The sequence below is a fragment of the Notolepis coatsorum genome, assembly GCF_963971535.1.
Source record: "Notolepis coatsorum genome assembly, chromosome: 17".
In the NCBI taxonomy this organism is placed as follows: domain Eukaryota; kingdom Metazoa; phylum Chordata; class Actinopteri; order Aulopiformes; family Paralepididae; genus Notolepis; species Notolepis coatsorum.
The window spans coordinates 14,294,316-14,313,390 of record NC_140181.1 but is presented as its reverse complement, the minus strand read 5'-3'; the positions used below and the strand labels follow the sequence as shown (position 1 = coordinate 14,313,390).

The 19,075-nt window shown below is 45.0% G+C and overlaps 1 protein-coding gene across 1 annotated transcript in view; it reads right to left on the bottom strand.

Moving 5' to 3' along the window:
• LOC311243481 (uncharacterized protein) overlaps positions 1–19,075 on the bottom strand; it is a gene marked incomplete at both ends in the record, with an annotated part of 55,612 nt that continues 36,537 nt past the window's right edge. The window contains 2 exons of the mRNA XM_084332716.1: positions 1–48; positions 18,821–19,012. Coding sequence (XP_084188842.1) covers positions 1–48; positions 18,821–19,012 — 240 coding nt within the window. The remainder of the gene's footprint in view (positions 49–18,820; positions 19,013–19,075) is intronic.

Here is a 19,075-nt window from a genome sequence, read left to right as displayed (position 1 = left end):
TCAGGAGGTGAGCCTGCGGTGGAAGCGGACGTGGTGTTTAATGGTTGGCTGAGTGTTGGGAATAAGACGAGATGTTCCTTCATGGATCCCCTCAGGGACGTCATAGCAGTATGGGGGAGGGGGGGGGGGGGGGTACAGGTATGGGCAGGGGAATACTAGAATGATGTAAATATAGGCAATAAAATTAGATCTGAATTAAAAAAAAATATGAGAACAATAAACAGTGTAAACAAAGGTGCAGATGAGGGTATATACGTTACAATAAATATAGGCAAAGAATAATTTATAGAATATACTATTCAAGTAAACGGTATACACAAGGAAGGTACCCTAATACACAGGTGCAGTAAACACAAGGTGCAGTAAACACAAGGTGCAGTATACACATGGTGCAGTATACACAAGGTGCAGTAAACACAAGGTGCAGTATACACAAGGTGCAGTCTACACAAGGTGCAGTATACACAAGGTGCAGTCTACACAAGGTGCAGTAAACACAAGGTGCAGTATACACAAGGTGCAGTATACACAAGGTGCAGTATACACAAGGTGCAGTATACACAAGGTACCCTAATACACAAGGTGCAGTAAACACAAGGTGCAGTATACACAAGGTGCAGTATACACAAGGTGCAGTATACACAAGGTGCAGTATACACAAGGTGCAGTATACACAAGGTACCCTAATACACAAGGTGCAGTATACACAAGGTGCAGTATACACAAGGTACCCTAATACACAAGGTGCAGTATACACAAGGTGCAGTAGACACAAGGTGCAGTAGACACAAGGTGCAGTAGACACAAGGTGCAGTAAACACAAGGTGCAGTATACACAAGGTGCAGTAGACACAAGGTGCAGTAAACACAAGGTGCAGTATACACAAGGTGCAGTATACACAAGGTACCCTAATACACAAGGTGCAGTCTACACAAGGTGCAGTAAACACAAGGTGCAGTATACACAAGGTGCAGTATACACAAGGTGCAGTATACACAAGGTGCAGTGTACACAAGGTGCAGTGTACACAAGGTGCAGTGTACACAAGGTGCAGTATACACAAGGTACCCTAATACACAAGGTGCAGTAAACACAAAGTACCCTAATACACAAGGTGCAGTATACACAAAGTACCCTAATACACAAGGTGCAGTATACACAAGGCACCCTAATACACAAGGTGCAGTATACACAAGGCACCCTAATACACAAGGTGCAGTATACACAAGGTACAGTATACACAAGGTGCAGTATACACAAGGTGCAGTATACACAAGGTGCAGTAAACACAAGGTGCAGTATACACAAGGTGCAGTATACACAAGGTACAGTATACACAAGGTGCAGTATACACAAGGTACAGTATACACAAGGTGCAGTCTACACAAGGTGCAGTACACACAAGGTGCAGTATACACAAGGTGCAGTCTACACAAGGTGCAGTATACACAAGGTGCAGTCTACACAAGGTGCAGTCTACACAAGGTGCAGTATACACAAGGTGCAGTATACACAAGGTGCAGTATACACAAGGTGCAGTATACACAATGTACAGTCTACACAAGGTGCAGTCGACACAAGGTGCAGTATACACAAAGTGCAGTAAACACAAGGTGCAGTATACACAAGGTACAGTATACACAAGGTACAGTAAACACAAGGTGCAGTATACACAAGGTGCAGTATACACAAGGTGCAGTAATATACAAGGTGCAGTATACACAAGGTGCAGTATACACAAGGTGCAGTAAACACAAGGTGCAGTAAACACAAGGTGCAGTATACACAAGGTGCAGTATACACAAGGTGCAGTATACACAAGGTGCAGTAATATACAAGGTGCAGTATACACAAGGTGCAGTATACACAAGGTGCAGTAAACACAAGGTGCAGTAAACACAAGGTGCAGTATACACAAGGTGCAGTAAACACAAGGTGCAGTATACACAAGGTGCAGTATACACAAGGTGCAGTATACACAAGGTGCAGTATACACAAGGTACAGTAAACACAAGGTGCAGTATACACAAGGTGCAGTAAACACAAGGTGCAGTATACACAAGGTGCAGTATACACAAAGTGCAGTAAACACAAGGTACAGTAAACACAAGGTGCAGTATACACAAGGTGCAGTATACACAAGGTGCAGTATACACAAGGTGCAGTAAACAAGGTGCAGTAAACACAAGGTACAGTAAACACAAGGTGTAGTATACACAAGGTGCAGTATACACAAGGTGCAGTAAACACAAGGTGCAGTATACACAAGGTGCAGTAATATACAAGGTGCAGTATACACAAGGTGCAGTAAACACAAGGTGCAGTAAACACAAGGTGCAGTATACACAAGGTACAGTATACACAAGGTGCAGTATACACAAGGTTCAGTATACACAAGGTGCAGTAAACAATAGGTACCCTAATACACAAGGTGCAGTAAACAATAGGTACCCTAATACACAAGGTGCAGTAAACAATAGGTACCCTAATACACAAGGTGCAGTAAACAATAGGTACCCTAACACACGCTGAGGTCAGGGGTCACATGTCCTACCTGTCTGGTGAGCGTGCTTACGAAACCAAGCCGCATTTCTCGGAGACGCTCTCTGATTGGCACTGACTGACGCTCTCTGATTGGCCACTGACGCGTTTGCCCAATCCGTGACGAGCTGTGTCTTTGCCCATTTCCACGCCAAACAGCCTGCAAACTACCTGGCGTTCTATCGCCACGCTCTAAGACAAACTCTAACCTTAACCAACTTCGAAAGAGTGCCTAAGCTTAACCAGTGAGCGTCTCCGAGAAATGCGGCTTGGTTTCGTGATCACGCGTCTGGTGAACTCAAACTTCCTGGTTCCCTTATGATGACGCACATGGACCCGCAGCTGCTCCATCGCTGAACACACACACACACGCACACACACACACAAGTTTACACTTAGTCATTCAGCTGATGCTTTTATCCAAAGCGACTTGCACACATACAAGAAAACATTTAATTAACAAACTTTTTTTTTCTGAATTCTTTCATCCTATTTTGTTCAATTAAGTGTTGGAGTTACTAACAGGATGAGGCTGCTGTCATTTTATTTATTTCTTATTTTCAACAGTTTACAAAAAGAACAAACCCTGCAATGCTATACTATACTTAATAATAGCTCTTCCGAGAAGAAAAACTTCCATTTGTTAGTAATATATTCCAAAAACGGGGGGCTGCTCATCAAAGAAGGATTCAAACGCCATTGTCTACTGGCAGGGTCCCTATAGGGCATGTGGAGAGTCAGGCTAACTGGATAGTGATCCGAGAGCGTCTGTGTGCCTATTATACACTCCATAGTCCTATCCAATATCATTCTAGACATCAGAAAAAAATCTATCCTAGAGTACACCTGGTGAGGTCGAGAGAAAAAAGTGAAGTCTCTTGTTCTTGGGTTGAGTACTCTCCAAACATCAAATAGCTCCAAATCATTACATAGCTCTCCAAGTCTGACACTTTTACGAGACGGGGTAGGTCGTGGGGTTGACTGGTCGACATTTGAGTTGGGAGTGGAGTTAAAATCTCCCCCGATGATGGTGTAGTTAATTGAGAATGCGGATATTGCAGACAGTAATTTAGAGAAAAAGGAGGCCTCAAATACATTAGAAGCAGAAGGATATGTTCACCATAAAGGAAACCTGATAGCAAGACATATCTCCCTTCATCGTCAGACACCGCCTTTTCTAGGGTAACTGGGAGATTCTTATGTACAAGAATAGCTACTCCGTGGCTTTTTGTATTGTATGAGGAGTGATATACCTGGCCTACCCAGTTACGCTGTAAACAAAAACCCCGGGATGAGCCCCTCCACATTGTGGGAGGCAGCAAAGGCTTATCTCCGGGGCTATATTATCTCGTACAATTCGGCTCAACGGAAAGAGGCCATCAAATCAATTGGAACTTGAAAAATGTATCTTAAAATTGGAATCTGAATGTAAACGTTCCTGGGCTAATAATTTGGCAAAACAACTAGATGCCGCCCGTTCAGCTCTAGACCAACTTCTGACAAAACAAGCTAAGTCCACCATCTACGCTGCAAAGCACCAGTTCTATGAATCGGGGGAAACAAACCCGGTCGACTTTTGGCTCGACTGGTTAAAAAGTAAACAGAATTCTAACACAATAACCTCCCTCAAAGATGACAACGAAGTTAGCCATCACACCTCTGAGGATAATATAAATAGAATTATGAAATCCTTTTATCAAAAGTTATACTCTTCGGAGTGTGGAACCTCTGACCAGCAGAGGAAAGACTTTCTTGATAAAAATAACATTTCCGTCACTATCTGAAGAACACAGAGAGTCTCTCTGTAAAGATATAACCGAGGAAGAAATACTCAAAACGATAAAAACCCTTAAAGGGGGTAAGGCCCCAGGCCCGGATGGTTACGGCCCAGAATTCTATAAAAAAATTAGTACGGTTATCAAATCTCTTATCTTGGAATATACCTGTACACCCCTCTGTATTACTATTGAATGATGTTTTTGAGTTTGCAGTACATCCACAGCTAAAGAGATTGGTTTTATCGGGTATCACAGTAGCTAAAAAGCTGATCGCATCACGTTGGTTTCAACAGGAAAAAATTTGCCGGAAAGTTTGGTCTCTTACATATCTCGATGTGATTTATCAAGAAATATCTACAGCAAGAATTCTGGGTCTCAATGAATCCAAAATGACAATGTGGTTAGAAGTGGTGGAGAGAATAAAAGCTAGCTTATAATGGTAGTGTCTGGTTAGGAGCGAGGGATAATGGATGTACTATCCAAAGGGGTCCGGGAGGGGGGGGGTTCGAGCTGGACAACACACATATGTGTGTAGGTTTTTAGATAACAGGTATTAGGGGTATATCCTGTATAAGACATTGGTATAAATGGTAATTTCGTTGGATATACACTGTGTATTAATGCTTGTGTATCTTATCGTGTGTTGTCATGTTTGTTTATATGTGTGTTTAAAAAATAATAAAAAAAAAATACAAAAAAAAAAAATTAGTACGGTTATAATCGGTCCTCTGAGAGAGATGTATGCAGACTCATTACAAAGAGGCAGTCTTCCCCAAACCCTGAACTTGGCTAATATATCTCTCGTCCTTAAAAAAGATAAACCAGCCGACATGTGTGGCTCTTATAGGCCCATTAGCTTGACTGACCACCACTGGCGCCATGGATCTGCTTCATGCGGTCTTCAGTCTGATCTACAACGCCTAACCATGCCCGCTCTACTTCAACCTGTTCTGAGTGGTTCTCCTGCCCCCTGGTGGGCCGAATGGCCTTGAGCCATCTTCTTGTATTTTATCCTGTATACCAGCGTTTGTATTCCTATGCCTCTTTGTTCTATTTATTACTTTAATTTGAAAGTGTTCTTATATGCTTTGATTCTATTTGCTACTATATGCTTATATTACATGTATTTATTGCTCCTACAGTATGTCAGCCCAGGGGCGGAGCTATAGGCGAGGCTGCAGAGGCAGCTGCCTTAGGGCCCGCCCACCGTCTGGCGGGAGGGGGGCCCGGGCCCAGGCCCGGGACTGAATGGAGTTGCCGTTCGCGTGTGGGACTGGATCGAACGGCAACTGGTAACGGCAACTGGGACTGGTGCGTTTGTTTTGATTCTAGGCTCCTCCCGTTTTGCCAGTACTGTGGTACGAGTACGACTGATAGCGTGTGGTTTAGGAACAGGGCGTTTTGCACAAATCCAGCGCTCCCTTTCCTTGGCTGTGACGTAGCCACGTAAGTCTCACAAGCAGCGCGGAGGTGGGAAGCGATATTTTTCTCTGATGTCGCGTTCACGTTACGTGGGAAGAATCGGAAGAACCAGCTTCCGACTGGGAAAAACCATTCACGTCAGCCTCCTAGTTGTAATTCCTACTAGGACATATGGGATTTCATTTTTTATAGACCCGATATCTCCCACTTTGCGTCACGAATTGCGGAAGTATGGATGTGGGCGTTTTGATCGAGTCAATGCGTGAAGGCTTCCTAGTTGTAGCAACGAGATGTCCTCTGGTTCTTCCGCTTCTTCCCACGTAACGTGAACGCGACATCAGAGAAAAATATCGCTTGCTAATGTTGCTGGGCAACAAGCTATGTCCAACATAATAAGTCACCTGAAACATCACCACCGCTACCATGGTGTATTAAAATCCGACGACGCCGAGCAGCTAAAGGGGACATTTACCGAGGACCAGCACAAAGTGTGGATATATTATGATTTAACAAGTCTTATCTGTCCAGGACGATGACAACATTATTGCAGGTAAGCTAACTACTAACGTTATCACGGTAGCTTGGATGCTAACTAACGTAATGTGAATGAATGAAAACTTTATTTAACAGATTGCAGAATGGGTACAATACAGTACGGCTCAATACACACAATTGTTAAGGGGATGCAGACCAGAGAAAGACGTTTGTCTTGTTTACATCAGGGTCCCCCATTTTCAATTCATAGTGATCATAGAAAACATATACGTTACCACCTAGCCACAATCTATGGTATTTCTAGGTTACCACATGGGTGGCGCACGTGAACACGTTGTGAATTATGTGAGGGTGTATCATGATGATGGTAATTTGGCACTTAACGAACATTACCTATCTCTTTGCCGTTTTGCATAGTGCACTGCATAGTACCAGAGATGACAAAAGTTATGTGGTAACATAGGTCGCATCACTGCCAGTAGTCTGCCTATTACCCAATTCTGACTCTGGTATTAGTCAACTAACGTACTGTTAGCCAGTTAGTACTGTTAGCCAGTTAGTACTGTTAGCCAGCTACTGTAATAACGAAACTGAAATATCTAATGATGATAGTCAATCATAAAGACAGAAAACACTCTCATCACAGACAAGCTGGATCTGGCCAAATACCTAAACATGTCATGGTGAATGAATGAAAACTTTATTTAACAGATTGCAGAATGGGTACAATACAGTACAGCTCAATACATACAATTGTTAAGGGGATGCAGACCAGAGAAACACTTTCGTCTTGTTTACATCAGGGTCCCCCATTTTCAATTCATTATAACATAATGACATACAGATAGACAGTAGTGCTACATCTATACATGACATACCAGATTTGCAAATACAGTACTGTTTGTGATACGAAAAGAGTCCAGAAAAGAGAGTATATACATTTGACGTATTATTATTGTATTGTGATATGTTTTGTTTCATGTTGGAATTTTTTATTTTTTTTTTTAATAATACAATAAATATCGGGGGGGGGGGGGGCCCGAGCTGTCAATCTCGCCTCGGGGCCCGTGGGGCATTCCAACCGCCACTGAACACGCGTCCCCAGCAGAGCTGAGCTGTTGCACAGCCCAAGGGCATCTGGAGATCAGAGCCACTATCTGGTTGTACTCCAGTGTTTACGTTCCTCTGTTCTCCTCCGTCTCTGTCACTGGACACGACACGAGTCACATGTTTCTGACATGGATCCTGTTCCAAATGTGTATTTCATAACCAGTGATGCCACAGATTACTTGTAAAAATAATCTGATTACTGATTACTCCTTTAAAAAGTAATCTTGTTACTTTACTGATTACTTTATTACTAAGTTACTTTGAAAGTAACTAGGTTACGAAGTCGTCGTCGTCCCCACTGCTGCTGCCACAACATAAGAATGACAACAGTTTTTTTTTAATTTTGTATAATGCTTTATTGAAAGTGCATAATGTCATACATCATGATTGGCTGCTCATTGGCTGTGTGTGTGGTTGTGGCTGTGCGAGCGCACGTCCCATCTCCGGTCTAGCTGACTGTACCCCTGGCTCTCTTATCATCAGCATTATGAGATATATAGTAACTAAATAGTAACGCACAGCCACTTGGAAAAGTAACTGTAATCAGATTACTGGCTTGTAAAAAGTAACAAGTTAGATGACTATTTACTGAAAAAAGTAATCAGATTAGAGTAACTAGTTACTGGCATCACTGTTCATAACGGCAGGGTGTGATGCAGGGTGGAGCGAGCTGATGAACTGTTAAACAACATCATAGGAGATCAATGCCATCGGACTCTGCAACCCTTCATTGATTATATAGATACTAGGCAATACATCATCTGTAACTCTAGCTACTCTAGTTTATACCTAATATGAGATGTCTAATAATCACTCTATAACGCAGCTTTGTACTATTACTGATATAATGTATTTATAATTTAAACTTGTATTATACTTTGTAAGTGTGTATATGTATGTATGTATGTATGTATGTATGTATGTATGTATGTATGTATGTATGTATGTATGTATGTATGTATGTATGTATGTATGTATGTATGTATGTATGTATGTATGTATGTATGTATGTATGTATGTATGTATGTGTGTGTGTGTGTGTGTGTGTGTGTGTGTGTGTGTGTGTGTGTGTGTGTGTGTGTGTGTGTGTGTGTGTGTGTGTGTGTGTGTGTGTGTGTGTGTGTGTGTGTGTAATATAACCTATGTTTTTATGAAACTATTTTAACTCTTATCAATTTATGTTAACGTATACAGCACTAATTCTAACAGATGTTAAAAAACAGATCACATGATGTGCTGTCCCGAAACTAACACAGAGATGACACACCATGTGACTTAAACTTAAATACGGTGGGTATACTATACCTAAATATATAACCTGAATGGTGGTGTGTAAATATGTCAACGGTGGTAAATATAACCTAATGCTGCTCTGATTAAAGGTGATGTTAAAGTGGTATGTGGTCCAGTTATACTGCTCTGATTAAAGGTTGTGTTAAAGTGGTATGTGGTCCAGTTATGCTGCTCTGATTAAAGGTGATGTTAAAGTGGGATGTGGTCCAGTTATGCTGCTCTGATTAAAGGTGATGTTAAAGTGGGATGTGGTCCAGTTATGCTGCTCTGATTAAAGGTCATGTTAAAGTGGGATGTGGTCCAGTTATGCTGCTCTGATTAAAGGTTATGTTAAAGTGGTACAGTATGTGGTCCAGTTATGCTGCTCTGATTACGTAAAGGTCATGTTAAAGTGGGATGTGGTCCAGTTATGCTGCTCTGATTAAAGGTTATGTTAAAGTGGGATGTGGTCCAGTTATGCTGCTCTGATTAATGGTTATGTTAAAGTGGTATGCGGTCCAGTTATGCTGCTCTGATTAAAGGTTATGTTAAAGTGGTGTGTGGTCTAGTTACGCTACTCTGATTAAAGGTCATGTTAAAGTGGTATGTGGTCCAGTTATGCTGCTCTGATTAAATGTTATGTTAAAGTGGTATGTGGTCCAGTTACGCTGCTCTGATTAAAGGTTATGTTAAAGTGGTATGTGGTCCAGTTATGCTGCTCTGATTAAATGTTATGTTAAAGTGGTATGTGGTCCAGTTATGCTGCTCTGATTAAAGGTTATGTTAAAGTGGTATGTGGTCCAGTTATGCTGCTCTGATTAAATGTTATGTTAAAGTGGTATTTGGTCCAGTTACGCTGCTCTGATTAAATGTTAGGTTAAAGTGGTATGTTGTCCAGTTACGCTGCTCCGATTAAAGGTGATGTTAAAGTGGTATGTGGTCCAGTTACGCTGCTCTGATTAAAGGTTATGTTAAAGTGGTATGTTGTCCAGTTACGCTGCTCTGATTAAATGTTATGTTAAAGTGGTATGTTGTCCAGTTACGCTGCTCTGATTAAAGGTTATGTTAAAGTGGTATTTGGTCCAGTTACGCTGCTCTGATTAAATGTTAGGTTAAAGTGGTATGTTGTCCAGTTACGCTGCTCCGATTAAAGGTGATGTTAAAGTGGTATGTGGTCCAGTTACGCTGCTCTGATTACATCCCGTAGAAGTTAACAGGCTTCAAATGTGAAAAAGTATATCATCTTCATACATTTTTTATTTATACTGCGTTTTCTATGCAAACATATTTTTCTTCAAAGTAACTAGTAACTGATGGATTCAGATACGCGTAGTGGAGTAAAACGTACAACATTTCCCTTGAAATGTAATGGAGTAAAAAAGTATAAAGTTCCCTAAAATGAAAATACTCACATGAAGTACAAGTAACTCGAAACGGGTACACAACTTGAGTACAAATACTTAGTTACTTTCCACCACTGCCTTTATAATGTATTATAAAGTCACTGTGCAATATTGGATGCCGTCTTTCATGTTTTGCAAAATCTCCATATCCAGTTAGAGCTGCATTAGGCAGCTTCTGGGAGATGAGCGTGAGTGAGTTCACCTGCCCGGCAGCAATAGAGCGGAGCTCTGCATCACTGTTGAAGCCAACGCCAGCAACACAGGTCTTCCACAGACTCCCAGAGCAACACAGGTCTTCCACAGACTCCCAGAGCAACACAGGTCTTCCACAGACTCCCAGAGCAACACAGGTCTTCCACAGACTCCCAGAGCAACACAGGTCTTCCACAGACTCCCAGAGCAACACAGGTCTTCCACAGACTCCCAGAGCAACACAGGTCTTCCACAGACTCCCAGAGCAACACAGGTCTTCCACAGACTCCCAGAGCAACACAGGTCTTCCACAGACTCCCAGAGCAACACAGGTCTTCCACAGACTCCCAGAGCAACACAGGTCTTCCACAGACTCCCAGAGCAACACAGGTCTTCCACAGACTCCCAGAGCAACACAGGTCTTCCACAGACTCCCAGAGCAACACAGGTCTTCCACAGACTCCCAGAGCAACACAGGTCTTCCACAGACTCCCAGAGCAACACAGGTCTTCCACAGACTCCCAGAGCAACACAGGTCTTCCACAGACTCCCAGAGCAACACAGGTCTTCCACAGACTCCCAGAGCAACACAGGTCTTCCACAGACTCCCAGAGCAACACAGGTCTTCCACAGACTCCCAGAGCAACACAGGTCTTCCACAGACTCCCAGAGCAACACAGGTCTTCCACAGACTCCCAGAGCAACACAGGTCTTCCACAGACTCCCAGAGCAACACAGGTCTTCCACAGACTCCCAGAGCAACACAGGTCTTCCACAGACTCCCAGAGCAACACAGGTCTTCCACAGACTCCCAGAGCAACACAGGTCTTCCACAGACTCCCAGAGCAACACAGGTCTTCCACAGACTCCCAGAGCAACACAGGTCTTCCACAGACTCCCAGAGCAACACAGGTCTTCCACAGACTCCCAGAGCAACACAGGTCTTCCACAGACTCCCAGAGCAACACAGGTCTTCCACAGACTCCCAGAGCAACACAGGTCTTCCACAGACTCCCAGAGCAACACAGGTCTTCCACAGACTCCCAGAGCAACACAGGTCTTCCACAGACTCCCAGAGCAACACAGGTCTTCCACAGACTCCCAGAGCAACACAGGTCTTCCACAGACTCCCAGAGCAACACAGGTCTTCCACAGACTCCCAGAGCAACACAGGTCTTCCACAGACTCCCAGAGCAACACAGGTCTTCCACAGACTCCCAGAGCAACACAGGTCTTCCACAGACTCCCAGAGCAACACAGGTCTTCCACAGACTCCCAGAGCAACACAGGTCTTCCACAGACTCCCAGAGCAACACAGGTCTTCCACAGACTCCCAGAGCAACACAGGTCTTCCACAGACTCCCAGAGCAACACAGGTCTTCCACAGACTCCCAGAGCAACACAGGTCTTCCACAGACTCCCAGAGCAACACAGGTCTTCCACAGACTCCCAGAGCAACACAGGTCTTCCACAGACTCCCAGAGCAACACAGGTCTTCCACAGACTCCCAGAGCAACACAGGTCTTCCACAGACTCCCAGAGCAACACAGGTCTTCCACAGACTCCCAGAGCAACACAGGTCTTCCACAGACTCCCAGAGCAACACAGGTCTTCCACAGACTCCCAGAGCAACACGGGTCTTCCACAGACTCCCAGAGCAACACGGGTCTTCCACAGACTCCCAGAGCAACACGGGTCTTCCACAGACTCCCAGAGCAACACGGGTCTTCCACAGACTCCCAGAGCAACACGGGTCTTCCACAGACTCCCAGAGCAACACGGGTCTTCCACAGACTCCCAGAGCAACACAGGTCTTCCACAGACTCCCAGAGCAACACAGGTCTTCCACAGACTCCCAGGGGCACTGGCGGCTTTAAACTGCATTCAAAACCACACCTGGCCAGAACATGTGATTGGTTATCGATGAAGGACGCTGGTGTTTTTGGCCATATATATATAATATATGGTTCTATTTTTTTACACCACTGGGCCACATACCACTTTAACACAACCTATGGATACACAAACGTCATGTAGAATGTGCACTTTTACTGTGGATACTTAAGTACACGCAATAGCAAACACTTCTCTACATTTACTTAAGTAGAACTTAAAGGGGAACTATCTTACTATCGCCCCCTCGATAGATGCCTTCAAATCGAGGCTCAAAACCCACTTCTACCTACTAGCCTTTCCCGTTCACTGACTCATGCCCTGTTTTTCTATGTGTTTGCCTGTGTGCCCTCCCATAAAACGGAGTGTGATTGTTGTCTATATGTATCTTGTGTATCTACCCTCTGTACAGCACTTTGGTTGACACGCGTCATGTGAAATGTGCTTTATAAATCAATTTGATTGATTGATTGATTGATTACTATTTCTTTCACTATTTGGGCACTTTTACACAATTCCTGTGAGTTTATGGAACACCTGTATTTTTTTCTTTTTTGATTTCATTGTTTTGTATTTCTAATCAAGTACTCAAAAACAGCATTTTTCTACCTCAAGATCCCGTTTGAGTCTCGCCCGCAGCAGATTATCATGCAGCTGAGTCTCTCTGACATCACAAATCAGCACATGTTCAGATGACTCAGTTCAGTGAGGGTGAATATTGTGAGAGGAGAATTGGAAGAATGTGCCAATATGAGAATTAGAGACATATCATATTAATATAAGTCCACATAGCTAGGAAACAATGCCAAACACTGAAAAAGGCCATTTATAAGATAGTTTCCCTTTAATGGAGGACTTTTACTTTTACCAGTGTACTCATGTATCTGACTATTGCTACTTTCAAGGAGGACAGTAAGAAGGTTAGAGTTGTTGTTATTATTATTATTTTTTTAATTTCAGATATTGATTGAAGAAGTGTGTTTTTCTAGTAGATGGCGAAAGATCGCTGTCGTGTTTTCGGCTGCTGTCCTAACTGTCGTGGGAAGTCCGTTCCACCATTGTGGAGCAAGGACTGAGAATAGGCGGCTTCTCCTTGATGACCCTCCCGGAGCTCGGGGTAGAAGAAGTGGGTCTGAGACGGCCAGACGGGCGTAGGGGTCTTGAGGGTGTGTAGTTAGAGACCATCGACCGGACCATTGACCCAATAGGAGGACAGTTTTACGCGACTGGAGGCGGGGCTACTTTCTAAGTGGATGAAAATATTTCTTCCGATGGCCTTTGTACCGCGTGCGCGCAGGGTGGGTGAGTCGGAGGAGCATGTTAATGTAAATGTGTAACGTGATGTCTGTGGGTTTCTTGGCGTCGGCGTGTAGTATCTGTGAAGTATCGCCCCCCGGGAGGCAGGGAGGCGGGGAGAGGACGGTGCGTTTAGATGCAGAGGAAGCAGCCAGAGACCAAATGAAACCAAACAATGAATATGAATATTATATATTAGTGGCACTGTTCACCGTTACGCAAGAATATCCTTTATTGTATTTATTTACCCACAGGGTGGGTTCTGGGTGTCTGTCTGCTCCTTTTCAGCAACACCCTGCTTCGCACTCTGAACACAGTTCCACACATTCACACCTGGGAGCTGATGTCCAGTACAACCACAGTCTGACACTGTTGACCACTAGGAGCTGCCCAGTACAACCACAGTCTGACACTGTTGACCACTAGGAGCTTCCCAGTACAACCACAGTCTGACACTGTTGACCACTAGGAGCTGCCCAGTACAACCACAGTCTGACACTGTTGACCACTAGGAACTGCCCAGTACAACCACAGTCTGACACTGTTGACCACTAGGAGCTGCCCAGTACAACCACAGTCTGACACTGTTGACCACTAGGAGCTGCCCAGTACAACCACAGTCTGACACTGTTGACCACTAGGAGCTGCTCAGTACAACCACAGTCTGACACTGTTGACCGCTAGGAGCTGACCAGTACAACCACAGTCTGACGCTGTTGACCGATAGGAGCTGACCAGTACAACCACAGTCTGACACTGTTGACCACTAGGAGCTGCCCAGTACAACCACAGTCTGACGCTGTTGACCACTAGGAGCTGCCCAGTACAACCACAGTCTGACACTGTTGACCACTAGGAGCTGCCCAGTACAACCACAGTCTGACCACTGTTGACCACTAGGAGCTGCCCAATACAACCACAGTCTGACACTGTTGACCACTAGGAGCTGCCCAGTACAACCACAGTCTGACACTGTTGACCACTAGGAGCTGCCCAGTACAACCACAGTGTGACCACTGTTGACCACTAGGAGCTGCCCAGTACAACCACAGTCTGACCACTGTTGACCACTAGGAGCTGCCCAGTACAACCACAGTCTGACACTGTTGAACACTAGGAGCTGCCCAGTACAACCACAGTGTGACCACTGTTGACCACTAGGAGCTGCCCAGTACAACCACAGTCTGACACTGTTGACCACTAGGAGCTCTCCTCCTCCTCCTCCTCATCCCTCTCATCCTCCTCCTCCTCTTCTTCCTCCTGCTCCTCCTCCTCCTCCCTCTCCTCCTCCTCCTCCCTCTCCTCCTCCTCCTCCTCCTCCTCTTCTTCCTCCTGCTCCTCCTCCTCATCATCCTCATCCCCCTCTCTCCTCTTCCTCCTCCTCCTCCCTCTCCACATCTTCCCCCTCCTCCTCCTCCCCCTCCTCCTCCCCTGCTCCTCCTCCTCCTCCTCCACCTCCTCCTCCTCCTCCTCCTCCTCCTCCCCTGCTCCTCCTCCTCCTCCTCCTCTTCCCCTCAGTTGAATGTTAAACATATAGGCAGAACACACACCATCTCACGTGTGGCTCATGCTATATCAGATGTGCCAATAACCGTCTCTCTGTTATCGCGCGGGGAATGTCCGCGTGCACGAGAGGGGGGAGGGAGGGAGGGGACGCGAACCGCGTGTGTACAGACGGCAAATATAGCCCCGCCCCCCCCCCTCTCACGCTAGTCAAGACATTAGAGGAGTGACACGAAGACACGGTTATGATTACTATTCGAAGTGTGTGTGTGTGTGTGTGTGTGTGTGTGTGAGTGTGTGTGTGTGTGTGTGTGTGCGTGTGTGCGTGCGTGTGTGTGTGTGTACACTGCACACAATGGCTCCCCCGTGTGCTTGCTGGCCGTGTGTGTAGAGATGTACTGTATCGTGTTACACGTTTATTCTCTCAGCCCGCTCTCGGTCTCAGCTAAAGCACACGAGGCTCTTCAGCGACTCAGCTGCTGGGAGCCACGCGTCCGGCCGCCTGTTACTGTTCCGCAACTGTAGTTACTTCCTGGGTAGGCCTGATTGGCCCCGACAGGCACGTGACAGGCGCGGCCACGCCCCGCGGCAGCCTCAGGACGCGCAACTTTCTCTGCCGCGCGGCACGCTCCGCGGCAGCATTATGTAGCAGTAATCCACCCTTTTTCACTATCCAGAAATAGCTTAATTGGCAGCGCTGCATTGGTGTGGATCCTACCGTCCGTTGCTGGCAAGTTCGATTCCCTTCAATTTTTTTTTTTTTTTTTTTAACGTGCATTCGTTCGCCGTTAAGTTTAGGCATGTTAACTTTAAGCATTGTTTCGGAGTTGGTTAAGGTTAGGCATTGTTTCGGAGTTGGTTATGGTTAGAAGGGTTAAGTTTAGGCGCTGTTAAGGAGCTGGTTAAGGTTAGAGTTTGTCTTAGAGAATGGCAATAGACAGCCTATTTCCGCGCGACAGCTCTCAGCAGCCTCGTTGCGCGTCCTGAGGCTGCCGCGGGGCGTGGCCGCGCCTGTCACGCGCCTGTCGGGGCCAATCAGGCCTACCCAGGAAGTAACTTACAGTTGCGGAACAGCTACAGGCCGACCGGCCCGTCCCCCTGTAGCCCCGTTCACCCGCCACTAGAGGAAGCAGTGCCACATTCTTTACCATGCCTGTAATGGCTTCTTCTTGTTGGTCAACCAGGTTAGTGTCTTTAACACGCACATTCCAAAAAAATCCAAAACGAGATCCTTCCAAGGTATTATGAATTCAATTATAGGTTAATTTTAAGCATCTGAAGCATCTAAAGAAAACATCAAAAGATAGATTCCAATACTCAAAAATAACTGAATTCTCACACTGATGTGGTTTAAAGAAACATGTATAACCTGCCACCTTCACCAAACATTGTGACCATCCCTAGGCCTTCTCTTCCGCATGATTACATATGCACGCCGCATTTCTCGGAGACGCTCTCTGATTGGCACTGACTGACGCTCTCTGATTGGCACTGACTGACGCTCTCTGATTGGCCACTGACGCGTTTGCCCAATCCGTGACGAGCTGTGTCTTTGCCCATTTCCTCGTCAAACAGCCTGCAAACTACCTGGCGTTCTATCGCCATGCTCTAAGACAAACTCTAACCTTAACCAACTTCGAAAAAGAGTGCCTAAGCTTAACCGTCGAAAGAACTTGCCGTCACGCTCTAAGACAAACTCTAACCTTAACCAACTTCGAGTGCCTAAACTTAACCAGTGTAGAAACAGGCGTCGGCCAATCAGAGAGCGTCTCCGAGAAATGCGGCGTGCATTATGTAATCACGTTTCTCTTCCTGCTCATTATCCCACCTGTGATTCCAAAAGTCCCCGCCCCCCACTCTCCACGTGCACTACCAGCCTTTGGACGCTAGGTGGGGTAGATGAGTACAGAGGTGCAGAAACTAAATGTAAATAAATGATAGATACACTAAGAACACAATAGAATGGCTCCAACAATGCCGTGTCGGGTCATTTGATTTGAAGTAGATGAACATTGCATTTTGTTTTTGTCTATTATTGAGATAGACTATTACAGAGGACGGTGGATGTTTTTGTATACAGTCTTGTATCAATATTGTTTGTTTATTGGAAAGAGTACTAACTGTGAGCAATATATCACCTTTTATTATTGCAACAATTGGGTTGGCATTTCAATCAATAGCACTTTACAACGTATGCCTCATTCACTCACACATTCACATGTCTCTCTCTCTCTCTCTCAATTCAATTCAATTCAAAAAGCTTTATTGGCATGAAATTTCACAAATGTTGCCTAAGCACAATTATGACATAAACAGCAAACAACATTATACAATAATAATAATAATAATGGCTTGGATTTATATAGCGCTCCAACAACAATATCATCCCGGATCAATTACAAAATCCTGATGCTCACCCATAACTGCATAAACGGACACGCACTCCTCTACCTTCAGGACATGTTCTATTTTTATCTTATTTTTATTCTGTATATATATTTTTTTTTACTAATAATTATTTTATTTTTTAACTATGTTTTAACCCTCTAGCACTTTGGGATCCCAGCGAACAAAAAGTGCAATACAAATTCAATTTATTATTATTATTATTATTATTATTATAAGGATAGACAGAGGGATATAGAGAGATGGAGAAATAGAGGGATGTAAAGAGAGATGGATTGAGGGATAGAGAGATAGAGGGATGAGAGAGATGCATGGAGGGATGTAGAGACAAATAGATGGAGAGATAATAGGGATGAAGAGAGAGAGGGATACAGATATGGAAGGATGGAGAGAGGGATATAGAGATGGAAATACAGAGGGATGGAGAGATAGATGGATGGCTGGAGGGATATAGAGACGGAGGGATGGAGTGAGAGAGTGGTTAAAGGACTGCTCCGCCCCGGCTGTGGCTGCAGATGTAAACACGGCGTGTTGCTTGGAAGAGGAGCAGAGAGACGAGGAGGCAGGTTCCTGTACCGTGGAATTGCAATCTGTATTTTCCCCGTGGCCTTGCCTGACAAATGGAGTTGTCCGTGGCTGTGGCTGTGGATGGAGGTACAGTTGCCCCACAGCGCCTCCTGCCTGCCGGGAGGCCTCCGTCCGGAAATGGAACGCCGAGTTGCAGAGGTGGAGTTGCCAAATTGACGCTGAGATCTGAACGAAGAAAAGCATCGCCGGCGTCGCCACTCGCCTGGCTCCGGTTTGAGAAAGAATTGACACAGAATTGAATCATTTGTGAAATATATATATATTAGTGCTGTCAATAGATTAAAAAAAATTAACTAATTCATCTCACAATTTTCTGTAATTAATCTAGATTAAAAATAGCATTTTTCTACTTAAGACCGAAGCTTGTAACAAATAAAGAAAGTATATTTAGATTCAAAGACTATTTTAATAGCTTTCTTTGAATAGTTTCTCTCCTGTGAAATACAAATGTTCAACAAAACCATCAACATTGACTCAGCTAGATCTCTTTCTTATATCCACGGAGCTAAGATTGAAGATTTTTCACTCCATAGATTAATTTATTTTAATGCTTTAAATCATTTAAATTAATCTCCAAAGTTAAAACATTAATTTTGACAGCCCTAATATATATATATCTCCTCCTCCTCCTCCTCCTCCTCCTGCTCCTCCTCCTCCTCCTCCTCCTGCTCCTCCTCCTGCTCTTCCTCCTCCTCCTCCTCCTACCCTCCTCCTCCTCCTCCTCTTCCTCCTGCTCCTCCTCCTCCTCCTCCTCCTCCTCCTCCTCCTCCTCCTCCTCCTCCTCCTCCTCCACGGGGAGCAGCGTACTGGCTCATGTAAAATGGCAGGCCATGCATTATGCAGCAGCTTAGGTCATCGCGCGGGATCTTCATGTCCTCGGCTACAGTCCACTTGTCGCTGCTATGGTCGTAGCGCTCCACGTTGGAGATGGTTCTGGAGCCATCATTGGAGCCATCATTGAAGCCTCCGACCACGAAGAGCAGGTCGTCCAGCACCGCGATGCCAAAGCCCCAGCGGGGGGTGAGCATGTCGGGCAGGGCGCTCCAGGAGTCAGTCAAGGGGCTGTAGGCCTCCGCGCTACGCAGGACGTCTTCACCGTCGCACCCTCCCACCTGAGGACAGGACACATGAGAGGAATGTTTTAGTGTGTGGTTAAGGCAGGCAGACACTGTATT